At 44.1% G+C, this 18655-nt stretch overlaps 1 protein-coding gene across 3 annotated transcripts in view; it reads left to right on the top strand.

Annotated features, from left to right (window-relative positions):
* LOC115203796 (endothelin-converting enzyme 2) overlaps positions 1–18655 on the top strand; it is a 65226-nt gene that overhangs the window by 9952 nt on the left and 36619 nt on the right. For 2 of the 3 annotated variants that reach the window (XM_029768800.1, XM_029768798.1), the window contains exons 2-5: positions 528–660; positions 1169–1411; positions 8677–8801; positions 13934–14080. In XM_029768800.1, the coding sequence (XP_029624660.1) occupies positions 579–660; positions 1169–1411; positions 8677–8801; positions 13934–14080 (597 nt within the window). In that variant the 5' untranslated portion in view covers positions 528–578. The remainder of the gene's footprint in view (positions 1–527; positions 661–1168; positions 1412–8676; positions 8802–13933; positions 14081–18655) is intronic. The other variant, XM_029768799.1, reaches the window with a different exon arrangement.

Genomic DNA, 18655 nt, shown 5'->3' with positions numbered 1-18655 from the left:
TCATGTTATACACTTATTGCACACAGAGCCCAAGCAACTTATTACTGTATGCGACTTGTTAAGCACATTTTTACTCCTGAACTTATTTAGGCTTGCCATAACAAAGGAGTTGTTGACTCAAGACATTTCAGCTTTAAATGTTTTATTAATTAGTAAAAATGGCAAAAAACATAATCCCACTTTTAACATTATGGGTCATTGTGTGTAGGCCAGTGACAACATATACATTTTAATTCAGGCTGTAGCACAACAAAATGTGTAAAACGTCAAGGGATGTGAATACTTTCTGAATGCACTGTATACCTGTATATATTTCAGAAGGGGATACAGGCCGGTAGGAGAAACAGTGGGAAGAGTGGACGCAGGAATTGAACCCTGGTCTCCGATGGAGAGATCTGTATATGTGACGTGGCATAAATTTTAAAATCCACCACGGCTCTGCACAGATGGAGGCCCTCTTAACTGTTTCTGTGGCATTTGCGATGTCATCCCATCCACTATTCTTTCTCTGACTCATGTTTCCACAGGTTGGCTTCCGGAAGGGTGGCATCCAGCTTCTCAGTTCCCTGGGCAAGAGGATGGTGCTGGCTGGCGTGCTGCTTTCCTCTGTCCTCGCCCTGTTCGGATGTACCGTCACTCTAGGCATGCGCTACAACAAAGGTGAGAGGCCTGTGGTTACACATGCATACACACATTTGTCAAAAGCATGTATGAGCCCTTATAATAAGGCTGATAATATGTGATGTCTATGTATCAACATTTCAACTGGCTGGTGTTAAGCAGTATCATTACGAATGATTATTAAGATGTATAGTATTATTACTGAACCTGTGGCTCACATTTTCAACTTGAGTCTCTTAACCAATTCCATACCCAGCATTTGGAAATCAGCTTATGTCCTTCCGCTGCTAAAGGGTGGAGATCTCTCAGATGCTAATAACTATCGTCCTCTCTCTAAACTCCCTATCCTGGCCAAAGTCTATGAATCCCTAGTGAACTCACAGTTAAACTTCTTAGTTGAAAAGAACATACTGAGTGGGGTTCAGTCTGGCTTTAGATTGGAGAACAGCACTGCAGCTATGGCAGTGGCAAACAACATCATTAATGCACTTGATAAAAAGCAACATTGTGCTGTTCTGTTTGGATTTATCAAAGGCCTTTGATACAGAATGCTGTTTTTCTACCTTCACACAAGACCAAGCACAGAGCCTGTGTCTGACCAAGGCCTGTTTCACGGTGGCCAGTAAGATTGTGAAGGCTCTGGACCGCAGTGCTGACCCCTGCCAGGACTTCTACCAGTACGCCTGCGGGGGCTGGGTCCGCAAGAACCCTCTCCCCGACGGACGCTCTCGTTGGAGCACCTTCAACAGCGTCTGGAACCAGAACCAGGCTGTCCTGAAAAACCTGCTGGGTGAGTTGGAACCAAAGACATGCACACAATACACACACACACAAGCATACACATCAAATGTTATTTGCCGAATGTGTAGACCTTACCATGAAATGTTCACTTACAAGCCCTTAACCAACAATGCAGTTTTAAGAAAATATTTACTAAATATACTAAAGAATTCTTTTTTTTTAGCTATTGGGGTGGGGGTGTCAATTCAAATAGTCTGGGTGGCCATTTGATACATTTTTCAGTGTTAGCAGTTGATGTTAACACAGACCACAAAGCAAATCAGGGGGAGGAAATGGGTTTATTCTTACAGAAAAAATCATGAGGGGAGGTAGATGTTCATGCTCCACTGTCCTCAGTGATTCTCTCCACGGAACAAAGGGACAGGATGTAGTTTTATAACCAAATCAAATTTATTTGTCACATACACATGGTTAGCAGGTGTTAATGCAAGTGTAGCGAAATGCTTGTGCTTCTAGTTCCGACCATGCAGTAATATCTAACAAGTAATCTACCAATTCCACAACAACTACCTTATACACACAAATGTAAAGGAATGAATACGAATATGTACATAAAAATATATAAATGATTGATGGCCGAACGGCATAGGCAAGATGTAATAGATGGTACAGTATATACATATGAGATGAGTATTGTAGGGTATGAAAACATATAAAGCAGCATTGTTTAAGGTGGCTAGTGATACATTACATCAGGATGGCAAGATGAAGTAGATGGTATAGAGTACAGTATATACATAAGAGATGAGTAATGTAGGTTATGAAAACATTATATAAAGTGGCATTGTTTAAAGTGGCTAGTGATACATCTAATTACATCAAGATGGCAAGATGCAGTAGATGGTATGGCGTACAGTATATACATATGAGGTGAATAATGTAGGTTATGTAAACATTATCTAATATAAATAATATAAAGTGGCAAGTGATAAATTGATTACATCAATTTTCCCATTATTAAAGTGGCTTGAGTTGAGTCAGTATGTTGGCAGCAGCCACTCAATGGCTGTTTAACAGTCTGATGGCCTTGAGATAGAAACTGTTTTTCAGTCTCTCGGTCCCAGCTTTGATGCACCTGTACTGACCTCGCCTTCTGGATGATAGCGGGGTGAACAGGCAGTGGCTCGGGTGGTTGCTGTCCTTGATGATCTTTTTGGCCTTCCTGTGACATCGGGTGGTGTAGGTGTCCTGGAGGGCAGGTAGTTTGCACCCGGTGATGCGTTGTGCAGACCTCACTACCCTCTGGAGAGCCTTCCGGTTATGAGCGGAGCAGCTGCCGTACCAGGCGGTGATACAGCCCGACAGGATGCTCTCGATTGTGCATCTGTAAAAGTTTGTGTGTTTTTGGTGACAAGCCAAATTTCTTCAGCCTCCTGAGGTTGAAGAGGCGCTGCTGCGCCTTCTTCACCACGCTGTCTGTGTGGGTGGACGTTTCAGTTTGTCCGTGATGTGTACGCGGAGGAACTTAAAACTCTCCACCCTCTCCACTACTATCCCGTCAATGTAGATAGGAGGCTGCACCCTCTGCTGTTTCCTGAAGTCCACGATCATCTCTTTTGTTTTGTTGACATTGAGTGTGAGGTTATTTTCCTGACACCACACTCCGAGGGCCCTCACCTCCTCCCTGTAGGCCGTCTCATCGTTGTTGGTAGTCAAGCCTACCACTGTAGTGTCGTCTGCAAACTTGAGGATTGAGTTGGATGCGTGCATGGCCACGCAGTCGTGGGTGAACAGGGAGTACAGAAGAGGGCTGAGAACGCACCCTTGTGGGGACCCAGGGTTGAGGATCAGCGGGGTGGAGATGTTGTTACCTACCCTCACCACCTGGGGGCGGCCCGTCAGGAAGTCCAGGACCCAGTTGCACAGGGCGGGGTCGAGACCCAGGGTCTCGAGCTTAATGACGAGTTTGGAGGGTACTATGGTGTTAAATGCTGAGCTGTAATCGATGAACAGCATTCTTACATAGGTATTCCTCTTGTCCAGATGGGTTAGGGCAGTGTGCAGTGTGATGGCGATTGCGTCGTCTGTGGACCTATTGGGTCGGTAAGCAAATTGGAGGGGGTCTAGGGTGTCAGGTAGGGTGGAGGTGATATGGTCCTTGACTAGTCTCTCAAAGCACTTCATGATGACCGAAGTGAGTGCTACAGGGCGGTAGTCATTTAGCTCAGTTACCTTAGCTTTCTTGGGAACAGGAACAATGGTGGCCCTCTTGAAGCATGTGGGGACAGCAGAATGGGATAAGGATTGATTGAATATGTCAAACACACCAGCCAGCTGGTCTGCGCATGCTCTGAGGACGCGGCCGGGGATGCCGTCTGGGCCTGCAGCCTTGCGAGGGTTAACACGTTTAAATGTTTTACTCACGTTGGCTGCAGTGAAGGAGAGCCTGCAGGTTTTGGTAGCGGGCCGTGTTAGTGGCACTGTATTGTCCTCAAAGCGAGCAAAGAAGTTGTTTAGTCTGTCTGGGAGCAAGGCATCGTGATCCGCGACGGAGCTAATTTTTCTTTTGTAGTCCGTGATTGACTGTAGACCCTGCCACATACCTCTTGTGTCTGAGCCATTGAATTGAGACTCCACTTTGTCTCTGTACTGACGCTTAACTTGTTTGATTGCCTTGCGGAGGGAATAGCTACACTGTTTATATTCGGTCATGTTTCCGGTCACTTTGCCCTGATTAAAAGCAGTGGTTTGCGCGTTCAGTTTTGCGCGAATGCTGCCATAAATCCACGGTTTCTGGTTGGGGAATGTTTTAATAGACGCTGTTGGTACAACATCACCGATGCACTTATTAATGAACTCGCACACCGAGTCAGCGTATTCGTGAATGTTGTTGCTCGCAGCAATGCGGAACATATCCCAGTCCACGTGATCGAAGCAACCCAGCCCTAGCCTGTGGTTGACCAATTTAGAATTCCTTGAAATAAAACTGGGCCAATAGCCAAATAACAAGTATCCTATTTCAGGTTCAATGTATAAACAATGTGGACCAATGAGAACTTGCCATGTAGCTATGGGTCCCGGACTGAAATTCTCTGAAATTCTCTGATCCATTGATATTACTATTTGCATTGATCGTTAGTTCTCTATTGACCTCTCATCCTCTGCATTGTGTATTTAATAAAGAAATATTCTTACAGCAGTTTTATGGCTTGAGGGTAGAAGCTGGAGCCTTTTGGACCTAGACTTAGTGTTCCAGTATCGCTTGCTGTGCAGTAGCAGAGAAAACAGTCTGACATGGGTGACTGGAGTCTTTGACAATTTTTTGGGGCCTCCCTCTGACACCACCTAGTATATAGGTCCTGGATGGCAGGAAGCTCGGCCCCAGTGATGTACTGGGCTGTATGCGCTACCCTCTGTAGTGCCTTACGGTTGGATGCCGAGCAGATGCCATACCAGGCGCGGCGATGCAACTGGTCAGGATGCTCTCGATATTGCAGCCGTAGAACTGTTGAGGATCTGAGGACCCATGCCAAATCTTTTCACTCTCCTGAGGGGGAAAAGGCATTGTCGTGCCCTCTTCACGACTTTCTTGGTGTGTTTGGACCATGATAGTTTGTTGATGTGGACACCAAGGAACTTGAAACTCTTGAAACATGCACGCACACACACGCATACAAACAGACATACATACTGTAAACATAGACACTTGTCGTATACCATTTCTCCTGCTTTTGTTGCAACCCAGTCTTCAAATAAAACGCCAACCCGTGGCTTGACTGCAGTGACAGAATTACGCCATTGCTTGACGTTTTAGTTACGCCATGTGGCGCCGTATCTTAGCTGTCATTCAAACTCTGCTAAATGGAATCTAAAACTTAAGTTTAGGCATTACTTCCGAATGCTTAGGGTTTGAGAAAGGCTTAAAACGGCTTTAATGCACCTGTACTGACCTCGCCTTCTGAATGACAGCGAGGTGAACAGGCCATGGCTCGGGTGGTTGACGATGTTTTTGGCCTTCCTGTGACATCGGGTGCTGTAGCTGTCATGGAGGGCAGGTAGTTTGCCCCCGGTGATGCGTTGGGCAGACCACACCACCATCTGGAGAGCCCTGTGGTTGCGGGCGGTGCAGTTGCCGTACCAGGCGGTGATACAGCCCGACAGGATGCTCTCAATTGTGCATCTGTAAAAGTTTGAGGGTGTTAGGGGCCAAGATGGATTTCTTCAGCCTCCTGCGGTTAAAGAGGTCGCTGTTGAGCCTTCACCACACTGTCTGTGTGGGTGGACCATTTCAGATTGTTAGTGATGTGTATGCAGAGGAACTTGGAATCTTTTCACCTTCTCCACTGAGGTCCCATCGACGTGGATGGGGTCGTGCTCCCTCTGCTGTCTCCTGAAGTCCACGATCAGCTCCTTTTTGTTCACGTTGAGTGAGAGGTTATTTTCCTGGCACCACTCCGCCAGGGCCCTCATCTCCTAACTGTAGGCTGTCTCATCATTGTTGGTAATCAGGCCTACTACAGTTTTGTCGTCTGCAAACTTGATGATTGAGTTGGAGGCGTGCATGGCCACGCAGTCATGGGTGAATAGGGAGTACAGGATTGGGCTGAGTACGCTCCCTTGTGAGGCCTGTGTGTTGAGGATCAGCGTAGTGGTGTTTCCTGTCTTCAACACCTGGGGGTGCCATTGGGACTGAGGCTGAGGGCCACTCACGGTACTGTCCTGATGAATACCTTGTTGCCTCCGGTGCATGCGGAACTTTATGCTCCATCGACTGTTGAATTAAAACTAATCTCTACTGGGCTGCTAGCCTCCTTCCACTGTACCAGAGGTTATTGTGATCCTGTTCGTTCCCCTTTAGCTGCATGATTTATAACTTCTGTAGGATAATTCTGCAGCGTTGGTCGGTCATACACTACGTGACCAAAAGTATATGGACACCTGCTAGTCAAACATTGCGTTCCAAAATCATGGGTATTAATATGGAGTTGGTCCCCCCTTTGCTGCTATAACAGCCTCCACTCTTCTGCGACGGCTTCCCACTAGATGTTGGAACATTGCTGCAGGGACTTGCTTCCATTCAGCCACAATAGTATTAGTGAGTTTGGGTGCTGATGTTGGGCGATTAGGCCTGGTTCGCAGTTGATGTTCCAATTTCATCCCAAAGGTGTTCGATGGAGTTGAGGTCAGGGCTCTGTGCAGACCAGTCAAGTTCTTCCACACCGATCTCGACAAACCATTTCTGTATGGGCCTCGCTTTGTGCACAGGAAAAGGCCTTCCCCAAACTGTTACCACCAAGTTGGAAGTACAGAATCGTTTAGAATGTTATTGTACTGTATGCTGTTGCGTTAACAATGTAAAACAGCCCCAGACCCTTTATTCCTCCTCCGCCAAACTTTACAGTTGGCACTATGCATTGGGGCAGGTAGTGTTCTCCTGGCATCTGCCAAACCCAGATTTGTCTGTCGGACTGCCAGATGGTGAAGTGTGATTCATCACTTCCACTGCTCCAGAGTCCAATGGCGGTGAGCTTTACACCACTCCAGCCGACACTTGGCATTGCGCATGGTGATCTTAGGCTTGTGTGCGGCTGCCTACTAATTATCCAAATGGGCCGTATTAAAATCTAATTCTCTAGCCTATAGCTTACTTGTAACTTTATAGGCCACATATTGCACCAGAATCACGTTCTCTTAGCTTTAGCATGGTTTGAACGAGGTGTGTAATTCCAGTCATATAATACAGTACAGTAATATAGTCCACACTGTTTAATTGACCCATTTACTGTAGCTAGCTACATCTATGAGCTTTTGTTTTTCTGTCGTGCGTACTGCGCAGTAGCCTACTGGCTCTGTCTGATTCAGAGGGGTTAGGTTAAATGCGGAAGACACATTTCAGTTGAATACATTGTTGGACAACTGACTAGGTATCCCCCTTTCCTTTATATCATATATGTCTTGAATAAAGACACAATCATTTGGGCTTTGATTACAAAATGTATTTTTAATGTAGGGCTCAAAATGTATTTAATGTATGGCTCATCAGACTCGGGTAGCATCAGTCTTGAATTTTCGGTCAACGCTCCTAATCAAATCCAGACACAGGCCTATTTACAGTCATGGCTAAAAGTTTTGAGAATGACATAAATATTAATTTCCACAAGGTTTATTGCTTCAGTGTCTAGATATTTTTGTCAGATGTTACTATGGAATACTGAAGTATAATTACAAGGATTTCATAAGTGCCTAAGGCTTTTATTGACAATTACATGAAGTTGATGCATAGAGTCAATATTTGCAGTGTTGACCCTTCTTTTTCAAGACCTCTGCAATCTGCCCTGGCATGCTGTCAATTAACTGCTGGGCCACATCCTGACTGATGGCAGCCCATTCTTGCATAATCAATGCCTGGAGTTGTCAGAATTTGTGGGGTTTTGTTTGTCCACCCGCCTCTTGAGGATTGACCACAAGTTCTCAATGGGATTAAGGTCTGGGGAGTTTCCTGGCCATGGACCCAAAATATCGATGTTTTGTTCCCCGAGTCACTTAGTTATCACTTTTTCCTTATGGCAAGGTGTTCCATCATGCTGGAAAAGGCATTGTTCGTCACCAAACTGTTCCTGGATGGTTGGGAGAAGTTGCTCTCGGCGGATGTGTTGGTACCATTCTTTATTCATGGCTGTGTTCTTAGGCAAAATTGTGAGTGAGCCCACTCCCTTGGCTGAGAAGCAACCCCACACATGAATGGTCTCAGGATGCTTTACTGTTGGCATGACACAGGACTGATGGTAGCGCTCACCTTGTCTTCTCTGGACAAGCTTTTTTCCGGATGCCCTAAACAATCAGAAAGGGGATTCATCTGATCACTCTTCATAACATTCTGGAGTATATGCAAATTGCCATCATACAAACTGAGGCAGCAGACTTTGTGAAAATTAATATTTGTGTTATTCTCAAAACTTTTGGCCACGACTGTACAGTATATGCTTTTGAATACCGGGGAAATATTCAACCCTAGTCTGAGCCCCCCCCAAGGTGCTTTTGTATTGGCCCCACGGTGTGTGTGTACCCCAACCGTCCCAGAGAGGTCACAGTTCAATCCCACAGCTCCCTATTGTCAGAACAGTCTGCAGGTCAACTGTCCATGACATACTGTTATTTGCTTCAAACCTGTCCAAATCTCTTGTCATGTAATTAAGTTATATAGAAGGAAATGACAGGTCTTCTTGTCTCTGTCTCACACAATCACATTAGCCTCTGTTCTCCTCATCCATCTCTTCCTCCTCATCCCTACCCCTCTTTTCTCTACTCCTTCAGAAAACGTCACGTTCAACTCCAGCAGCGAGGCGGAGAGGAAGACCCAATTCTACTACCTGTCCTGTCTCAACGAGCAGCACATTGAGGAGCTGGGAGCCACGCCCCTTATTGACCTCATCACAAAGGTCAGTTTTGCTTCGGACCCCGCCCCCTTCATACGTGCATGCAAATACACTCCGGTTACGTCCTAATGATCTCCACTTTCTGCCAAAGTGTGTACCCTTTACGAATTTGAAGGGAAATAGTAACAAGAAACTCCCTCTTTTATGCCTACACCAATCCAGTGCTTTTACATTTGTGGGGAGTAATGAACGAGTGCACACTTCATGAGAAAGGAGATATTATTGGGACACAACCACGCACTCCATGCAGCTTTGAAGGATTCAATGTCATTAACACATTATGCTCGTGACCACATGGGTTTGAATCTAGGAGCCCCTCCTACTTTGTCACAAACCCTCTTATCGCATCTCTTCTATACCGGGGGGGGGGGGCTATTCCAGTCCTTGAGGGCCTGATTGGTGTCACAGTTTTGCCCCAGCTAACACACCTGACTCCAATAATCACCTAATCATGATCTTCAGTTTAGAATGCAATTTGATTAATCAGCTGTGTTTGCTAGGGATGGAGAAAGTGTGCCACCAATCAGGCCCTCGGGGACTGGAGTTGCCCACCCATGATCTATACTGTCCTTTCTCTTTAATAAAAGTGTCTTAAAAACTAGTTTGAAAAAAGAACGGGAAAATGTGGCGCAACGGTCTAAGGCACTACATCTCAGTGCTAGAGGCGTCACTACAGACCCTGGTTCGATTCCTGTATCAGAACCGACCGTGATTGGGAGTCCCATACGGTGGAGCACAATTGGCCCAGCGTCATTAGGGTTTGGCCAGGGTAGGCTGTCATTGTAAATAAGAGTTTGTTCTTAACTGACTTCCCTAGTTAAATAAAATCAATAAATACAAATAAAGACCCTGCTACTTCACTGTCCCCTTTCTAATCTACCTAGTATAGGCCCTTCATTCTGCGGTCCAACTCATCCCAAACCATCTCAATTGGGTTGAGGTCGGGTGATTGTGGAGGCCAGGCCATCTGATGCAGCACTCCATCACTCTCCTTCTTGGTCAAATAGCCCTTACACAGCCTGGAGGTGTGTTGGATCATTGTCCTGTTGAAAAACAAATTATAGTCCCACTAAGCGCAAACCAGATGGGATGGCGTATCACTGCAGAATGCTGTGGCAGCCATGCTGGTTGTGTGCCTTGAATTCTAAATAAATCATTGACAGTGTCACCAGCAAAGCACCCCTTCATACCACCTCCTCCATGCTTCATGGTGGGAGCCATACATGCAGACATCATACGTTCACCTACTCTGCGTCTCACAAAGACACGGCGGTTGGAACCAAAAATCTTGAATTTGGACTCATCAGACCTAAGGACAGATTTCCACCGGTCTAATGTCTATTGCTTGTGTTTCTTGGCCCAAGCAAGTCTCTTCTTATTGGTGTCCTTTTAGTAGGGAGTTTTTGCTCATCAAACATGGCTGCCACCATAAAGAATTTAGCTCCTATTAGCTTAGCTGACACACATCTCTTTTCTAAGCAATATTACATTTCTCCCTTGGGCTCACCAGAGATGTCGTACATTGTAAACAAGTCTAGCTAGGTCAGTAACTTTTTTGAATGTTTTGTCAGTGCAACCTGTTATTTAGACTGGTTTATGGAATTAATTTAGCTGTGGATGTGTTCCGTGTTATGTTTGGATGATAAAGTTCGCATTTCTTTTTTAATAAAAGGTGAATTTGAGGAATAAAGTTGTGAAGACCTTCTTTCCCATCAGTACAAAACTGATGCTTTTCCGACAACAATGCTGTTTAGACGCGTTTGTTGCATCATATGTGATCGTACACTGCAGGAACCACTCATCAATGATCACAAATACGTGATCGTACGCTGCAGGAACCACTCTTCAATGATCACAAATACGTGATCGTACGCTGCAGGAACCACTCTTCAATGATCACAAATACGCGATCGTACGCTGCAGGAACCACTCTTCAATGATCACAAATACGTGATCGTACGCTGCAGGAGCCACTCTTCAATGCTTACTTACAGGCTCTAACCAATAGTGCAAAAAAGTATTAGGTGAACAATGGGTAAGTAAAGAAATAAAACAACAGTAAAAAGACAGGCTATATACAGTAGCGAGGCTATATACAGTAGCGAGGCTATAAATGTAGTAAGGCTACATAGACACTGGTTAGTCAGGCTGAGGCAGTATGTACATGTAGATATGGTTAAAGTGACTATGCATATATGATGAACAGAGTGGCAGTAGTGTGAAAGAGGGGTTGGCGGGTGGCGGGACACAATGCAGATAGCCCGGTTAGCCAATGTGCAGGAGCACTGGTTGGTCGGCCCAATTGAGGTAGTATGTACATGAATGTAAAGTTAGTGACTATGCATATATGATAAACAGAGAGTAGCAGCAGCAGCGTATCACAACTATAACAACTAAAGTGCCCAAATAACTGCTTAAAATGAATCACCTTAATCCACTTTACAAGGGGTGTAGAGCCTAACTGGAATACATAAGCAGCGCATGAGTTTCAAGTTTGGGGAAGATAATTTTCACTATAAAAATGCACCTTTTTATAATAGAAGCATTACATGCGTAAATGTATTTGCGGTCACTTTTGAGAATGGTGTTTTCCTGCTAATGGAACATTTGCGCTTATAGCCTACTACCATGTGTGCATTGCTGCGCTTATAATGTGAAGAAATAACCTATTTTAAGCTAAACGTTCTGATCTGTTGGGTCAAGGTTTTTTTTATATTAGTGGTTGTATTAATTTGGGATCAATCGCATCCCTCAACTGTCCCAGACTATGTTTGGAATAGTGCAAAAGTCAACCTATTCTATGGGGGATAGTAGATTGACATGGGCTAGTGCTTTTGCTGTTTGTTAGGCCTACTTATCATGTTGGCTGACGAAAAGTAAATGTGGAGAGTTATTCCAATATCTTCAATATGCACCTTGGAATTGGATAAGGACACGCGCAGTTGTGTCCCCGACTTGTCTGTCTTCACTTGTAGCCTGTGAGAGACCCAATCACGTGATGGAGAGCCATGTGAGTGAGAGGTGGATTACAGCCACACAAAGGGGATGCCGCTGGGAAATTCTAGGCATTATCAAGTGCTTGTCAAATTGTAAAGGAGAGACTGATGAAGTGTGTACAGCCTGCGCAAAAAAAGCAGAGCTCATGCCTTTCAAGCGACTTTTTTCCAATCATCATTAGTCAGATCATGCAGCCTTATGTATTAACAATCAAAACATTTAGCCCAACGTTTGTATCACAACTAAAGTTACATTAATAACTCTAAATTAAGCATATAGGACTACTGATTTCTTTGTTAATCGCTCAATACAGAATAACTGCATGTGTGCACTCTCTCAAATCGCTTGGAGAAAATATCCTTTCTATTTTATTCAATTGTATTCTTCATACTATAAAATGCCACGGAATTCTAAGCAAATCTTGTCTGCTAAATGAACTAGTGTAGCCCACAGCCATTTAACACAGATCGGGACCTAACATAAGGACAATTCAGAATGCTATTCTGTTCTTCTGAAATGGACTACATTTTCTTCATATCATGCTTCTTTTGACCTGTCTAAAGTAATGGAATTTTTGTGAAGGCGTAGGCTATAGTACATGGATTTATTAGGCTGTAGATGTTCCAAAGGTCTGCATCAGTGGCTTGTGTGCTATGTGTGGAAGCCAGGAGATGCTAAACGTGTTTGTTAATTAACGGTCAATTACCGTTATTTACTTGACAATCACCGGCTGACAAAATTCTGTGACCACCACAGTCCTAGGCAAGATTAACGGCCATCTTTGTAAATGGAAATATTCTACCCAACTACACTGCCATAATTGCACTCTACTAAGATGCTTCTCAGAATAATGTGTAGGCTTATTTCTCATATTACTCACCGCCCAGTGTCTTCGCTAAGGCAAGGTGAACTTGCCATCTTGGTAAATGAAAATCTACACTCTAAGCCGTAATCACGCCACTGAGATAGCTTCTAATATTGGACTGCACCCCACCATTTTAAAATCCAAATAAGGAGGATGAAGTTGGGCACAAGACATAGCATACATAGCATAGCATATGAATGGAATTATGCTGTTGCTACAGTAATTACTACTGGTAGAACTAACGACTGAGGGACTAGGACTACTTATGTAAAATGCATGAAAAATGAGTAAAACATGGATAAAATGCAAGACCTATACCTATTGATGCAGATAATTAAGTACTTTGAACCTTTTGGCTTTCCATAATGCAGTACCATTAGCTACATAATGTTGCTGCACTGAAAGAATACCAAGCCACAGAGACCGAAGTACTATTGAATTGCAGTGATAAGCACAATATCCTTGCTCTTGTCATCGAGAAACATTGACACTTTGTATCGACGCAATCAAAGAACATCGCCCAACCCGCAGCCGCCAAACATTGCAACATAAAGCACATGAACCATATATATATATATATATATATATATCTCTAATTCGTAGCTAGCTGTGCTCCGTAGCGATTAGCGAAGCTACCATGACCCTGGCTTTTTGTTTTGTTTACTCACGAAGTGTGGGCTGTGCCATAGACCATATGGGCTGTGCACACGGAGGAAGGTGGAGATCTGCACGCCCGATTTTAATCAATATTTATAAGTAGCCATATGTTGGTGTTTGGAGGGTGGAACTAAACGAGCATTTCCGCACTGGACAGGAATTACATCCAAATAGTGGCGGCAACTCTGGAGAAGTCCTTTATTGTGCGAATAAACATAAAAAAGGGATGCCATTAATCAGAAGACAATGCTCTGACTATACTGTAGAGAAATCAATGCTCCCAGGATAATTTTTCCCTAGGTACAGCTCAGTGGAGGCTGGTGGGAGGGAGCTATAGGAGGACAGGATCATTGTAATAGCTGTAATGGAATAAATGGAACGGAGTCAAACGGGGTTCCCATATGTTTGATGTATTTTGATACGGTTTCATTTATTCTAGTCCAGCCATTACAATGAGCCCATCCTCCTATAGCTCCTCCCACCAGCCTCCACTGGTACAGATCTAGGAATCAGTTCCCCTCGCCTTAGTGGGGGAAAATGCAAAACTGACCAAAGCTAATACATTTATCTGTGCCTCTGAACTTGTTGTGCCTCTGTTTGGTCTGTGTGTGTTCAGACAGGGGGCTGGAGCATCACTGGGCCTTGGGAGAAGGACAACTTCATGGAGGTGCTGAAGACTGTGTCGGGCCCCTACCGCGCCCAGCCCTTCTTCACAGTCAGGGTCAGCGTGGACCCCAAGAATTCCAATAGCAATGTCATCCAGGTCAGTTGCTCTGGCTTTGGGTCTATTTTAAATGAAAAGACATGGGCTAGCAAACACACACACACACACACACACACACACACACACACACACACACACACACACATAGGCATGCATGCATGCATAGGGCTGTTACAATGACCGTATTACTGCCACACCGGCAGTCACAAGTGATAACGGCAGTAAAATTCCATGTGACCATTTAGTCACGGTAATTAGGCTTCCTCAAGCTCTGATGCTGCTGATGGTCATTAGTAGCTTACTAAACTTGTTAACTGCCTGGTCCTCAGCATTCTATTGTCGCTCTAATCAGTCTGACATCAATGGAAATGTAATCGAAAATCGAATCAATCACTTCATGAGCTCATGTTACGCAACATTTCTATCGGCTATGCAATTGGTGAGGAAACAGTGACGGCCTCTTAAAAAGAGGATCCCATCAGTAGGCTAGGCCTACTATATTTATTTCTCACCTTTCCTAATATTAAGCACATTGTTTCTCTTTACAACAGGAGTATAGCCTACTTGGCTGGCATGAAAATGAACCACGGGAAAAGTGTCCTCCACTCTCTATTTAAGTGCATAGATGACATGTATTTTTTTCCCCTCTCCCTGTTTCGAGACAGGTGCATGATAATGGTCCATTCTAAATAAATAAAAAATTCAGACATATATTATTTAGTATATGTAAAGACAAGATTAAATCAAGAATAGTCTGATGGGTGACAATATTAGCCTATCTCCTATGAATGATATATTATCTCTTGTGAATGATGCCCAGCTTTAAGGCAGGAAACAGCGAAAGCCTTTTATTGTGTGACTTCTTCAGATCATAGTCGCACACCGCATGTAGCCTAGCCAATAGGCCTATGTTTTTATATGGTTTGTATCACAACTAAAGTGGCCAAGTAACTTCTTAAAATGAAGCACATTAATCCAATTTACAACAGGCGTAAAGCCTAACTGGCATACATATGCAGTGAGTGAGTTTCAAGTTTTGGGAAGATAGTTTTCACCATGAAAATGCACCTTTATAATAAAACCATTACATGCATAATCGCATCTGCGGTCACTTTTGAGAATGGTGTTGTCCTGCTAATGGAACATTTGCGCTTATAATTAGAAGAAATGGGCTAATCGTTTAGCTTAATGTCGATAAACTTTCTGATCTGTTGCGTCAGACTCATTACTTTAAAACGTTTTTTTTTGTTTTGTTTTTATGCTAGTGGTTGTATTAATTTGGGATCTATCGCATCCCACAACTGTCCCAGACTATGTTTGGAATATTTATTTCAAGCACAGAATAGATCAACTTGTGTACTATGGGGGATAGTAGATTGACATATGCTTGTGCTTTTGCTGTTCGTTTGGCCTACTCATCTTGTTGGCTGACGTAAAGTAAATGTGGACAGTTCTTCCAATATCTTCAATATGCGCCTCGAAATTGGATAAGGACGTGCGCAGTTGCATCCCCGGTGTATTGGTCTTCACTTGTAGCCTGTTAGAAAGACCCGATCATGTGATGGAGAGCAATATGAGTGAGAGGTGCCCTTGGGCACCCGGCTGGGCGCTCCGAAGCACAACGGCCACTTTCCAGCCGAGGCGCCCAAGGGCACAACGGCCACTTTCCCACAAAAGGCATGGATTTTTTTAGGGGGCATTACAACCACATAAAGGGGATGCCGCTGGGAAATGTGATTATTATCAAGTGCTTTTAAATTTGTGAATGAGGGCGATGAAGTGTGACAGCCTGTGAAATAAACAAAGCAGAGCTCATGCCTTTCATGCGACTTTCTTCAAATCATAATTAGTCGGATCATGCAGCCTTATGTATTAAAAATCAGAACATATACTCCGTTTGAATCACAAATAAAGTTACATTGTTATAGACCTATATCTATCCTGCCCTACCTTTTCTAAATTCTTCAAAAGCCCAGTTAACAGATCACCGACCATTTCGAATCCCACCGTACCTTCTCCACTATGCAATCTGATTTCCGAGCTGGTCATGGGTGCACCTCAACCACGATCAAGGTCCTAAATGATATCATAACCGCCATCAATAAAATACAGTACTGTGCAGCCGTCTTCATCAACCTGGCCAAGGCTTTCGACTCCGTCAATCACCGCATTCTTATCGGCAGACTCAATTGCCTTGGTTTCTCAAATGACTGCCTCGCTTGGTTCACCAACTACTTCGCAGATAGAGTTCAGTGTGTCAAATCGGAGGGCCTGTTTTCCGGACCTCTGGCAGTCTCTACGGGGGTGCCACAGGGTTGAATTCTCGGGCCGGCTCTTTTCTCTGTATATATCAATGATGTCGCTCTTGCTGCTGGTGATTGATTCTCTGATCCACCTCTATGCAAACGACAGCATTCTGTATACATCTGGCCCTTCTTTGGACACTGTGTTAACAAACCTCAAAACGAGCTTTAATGCCATACAAAACTCCTTCCATGGCCTCCAACTGCTTTTAAATGCTAGTAAAACTAAATGTATGCTTTTCAACCGATTGCTGCCCGCACCCACCCGCCCGACTAGCATCACTACTCTGGACGGTTCTGACTTAGAATATGTGGACAACTACAAATACCTAGGTGTCTGGTTAGACTGTAACCCCTCCTTTGACTCACATTAAGCATCTCCAGTCCAAAATTAAATCTAGAATTGGCTTCCTATTTCGCAAAACAAAGCCTCCTTCACTCATGCTGCCAAACATACCCTCGTAAAACTGACTATCCCACCGATCTTTGACTTTGGTGATGTCATTTACAAAATAGCCTCCAACACTCTACTCAGCAAACTGGATGTAGTCTATCACATCTGTTTTGTCACCAAAGCCTCATATAATACCCACCACTGCGACCCTGTATGCTCTCGTTGGCTGGCCCTCGCTACATATTTGTCGCCAAACCCACTGGCTCCAGGTCATCTCTAAGTCTTTGCTAGGTAAAGCCCCGCCTTATTTCAGGTCACTGGTCACCATAGCAACACCCACCCGTAGCACGCGCTCCAGCAGGTATATCTCACTGGTCATCCCCAAAGCCAATGACTGGAACGAAATGCAAAAATCACTGAAGCTGGAGACTTATCTCCCTCTCTAACTTTAGCATCAGCTGTCAGAGCAGCTTTCCGATCACTGTACCTGTACACAGCCAATCTGTAAATAGCGCTACCCAACTACCTCATCCCCATATTGTTATTTATCTTCTTGCTCTTTTGCACCCCAGTATCTCTACTTGCACATCATCTGCACATCTATCACTCCAATGTTAATGCTAAATTGTAATTATTTCGCCTCTATGGCATATTTATTGCCTTACCTTCCTAATCTTCTACATTTGCACACACTGTACATAGATTTTTCTATTGTGCTATTGACTGTACGTTTGTTTAACTCTGTTGTTTTTGTCGCACTGCTTTGCTTTATCTTGGCCAGGTCGCAGTTGTAAATGAGAACTTGTTCTCAACTGGCTTACCTGGTTAAATAAAAGTGAAATAAAAAACATAAATAACTCTAAATTAAGCGTATAGTATATAGAGTACGTGTTTCTTTGTTAATGTAGATTTTCCAAAGTCCTGCATTAGTGGCTTGTAGGCTGTGTGGAAGCCAGAAGATGCTGAATGTGTTTGTTGATTAATGGTCAATTACCTTGAGACCGGAAGTTATTTGCTTGACAATCACCGGCTGCAGACGCGGTTATCTGAGCTATCCAATTGGCCACTCGTAAGCCTATATGTGTACTTGATTTACTCTCTGGGCCCACAGGGTGTGGCACATGTTTTGAGGCTATACAGTGTGGGTCCATACTTGCAAACTTGTGTTTAGACCGGAGGTTTAGACCTTTGGTCTAAAGTGGCTAGCTGCTAGCTTTTCTCATAGGAGAACCTGGCACAAATAGCCGCCTGGCTACCACGAGTCATTTGTATGTCCGGTAACAAAATAACAAATCAACCTATCGGAGATCTTAAACAGTAGAGCCACCATCCAATCACATTTGTTTAACAGGTCAACTTGGCCAACTTCAAGGTTGACATTGTTACCCTTGGTCTGTAACAAGAGGGTAAGTGTGCCAATATACATGTAACTGCCAAAATAAAGGAAACCTAATTTATTTATAAAGCCCTTCTTACATCAGCTGATGTCACAAAGTGATGTACAGAAACCCAGCCTAAAACCCCAAACAGCAAGCAATGCAGGTGTAGAAGCACGGTGGCTAGGAAAAACTCCATAGAAAGCCCGGAACCTAGGAAGAAATCTAGAGAGGAACCAGGCTATGAGGGGTGGCCAGTCCTCTTCTGGCTGTGCCGGGTAGAGATTAACAGAACGTGGCCAAGATGTTCAAATGTTCATAGATGACCAGCAGGGTCAAAAAATAATAATCACCGAGGTTGTCGAGGGTGGAACAGGTCAGCACCTCAGGAGTCAACGTTAGTTGGCTTTTCATAGCCGATCATTCAGAGTATCTCTACCGCTCCTGCTGTCTCTAGAGAGTTGAAAACAGCAGGTCTGGGACAGGTAGCACGTCCGGTGAACGTGTCAGGGTTCCATAGTCGCAAGCAGAACAGTAGCAT

Source organism: Salmo trutta, chromosome 12, assembly GCF_901001165.1.
Source record: "Salmo trutta chromosome 12, fSalTru1.1, whole genome shotgun sequence".
NCBI lineage: Eukaryota > Metazoa > Chordata > Actinopteri > Salmoniformes > Salmonidae > Salmo > Salmo trutta.
The sequence above is the reverse complement of the archived record's forward strand: the minus strand, read 5'-3'. Positions and strand labels throughout refer to the sequence as shown.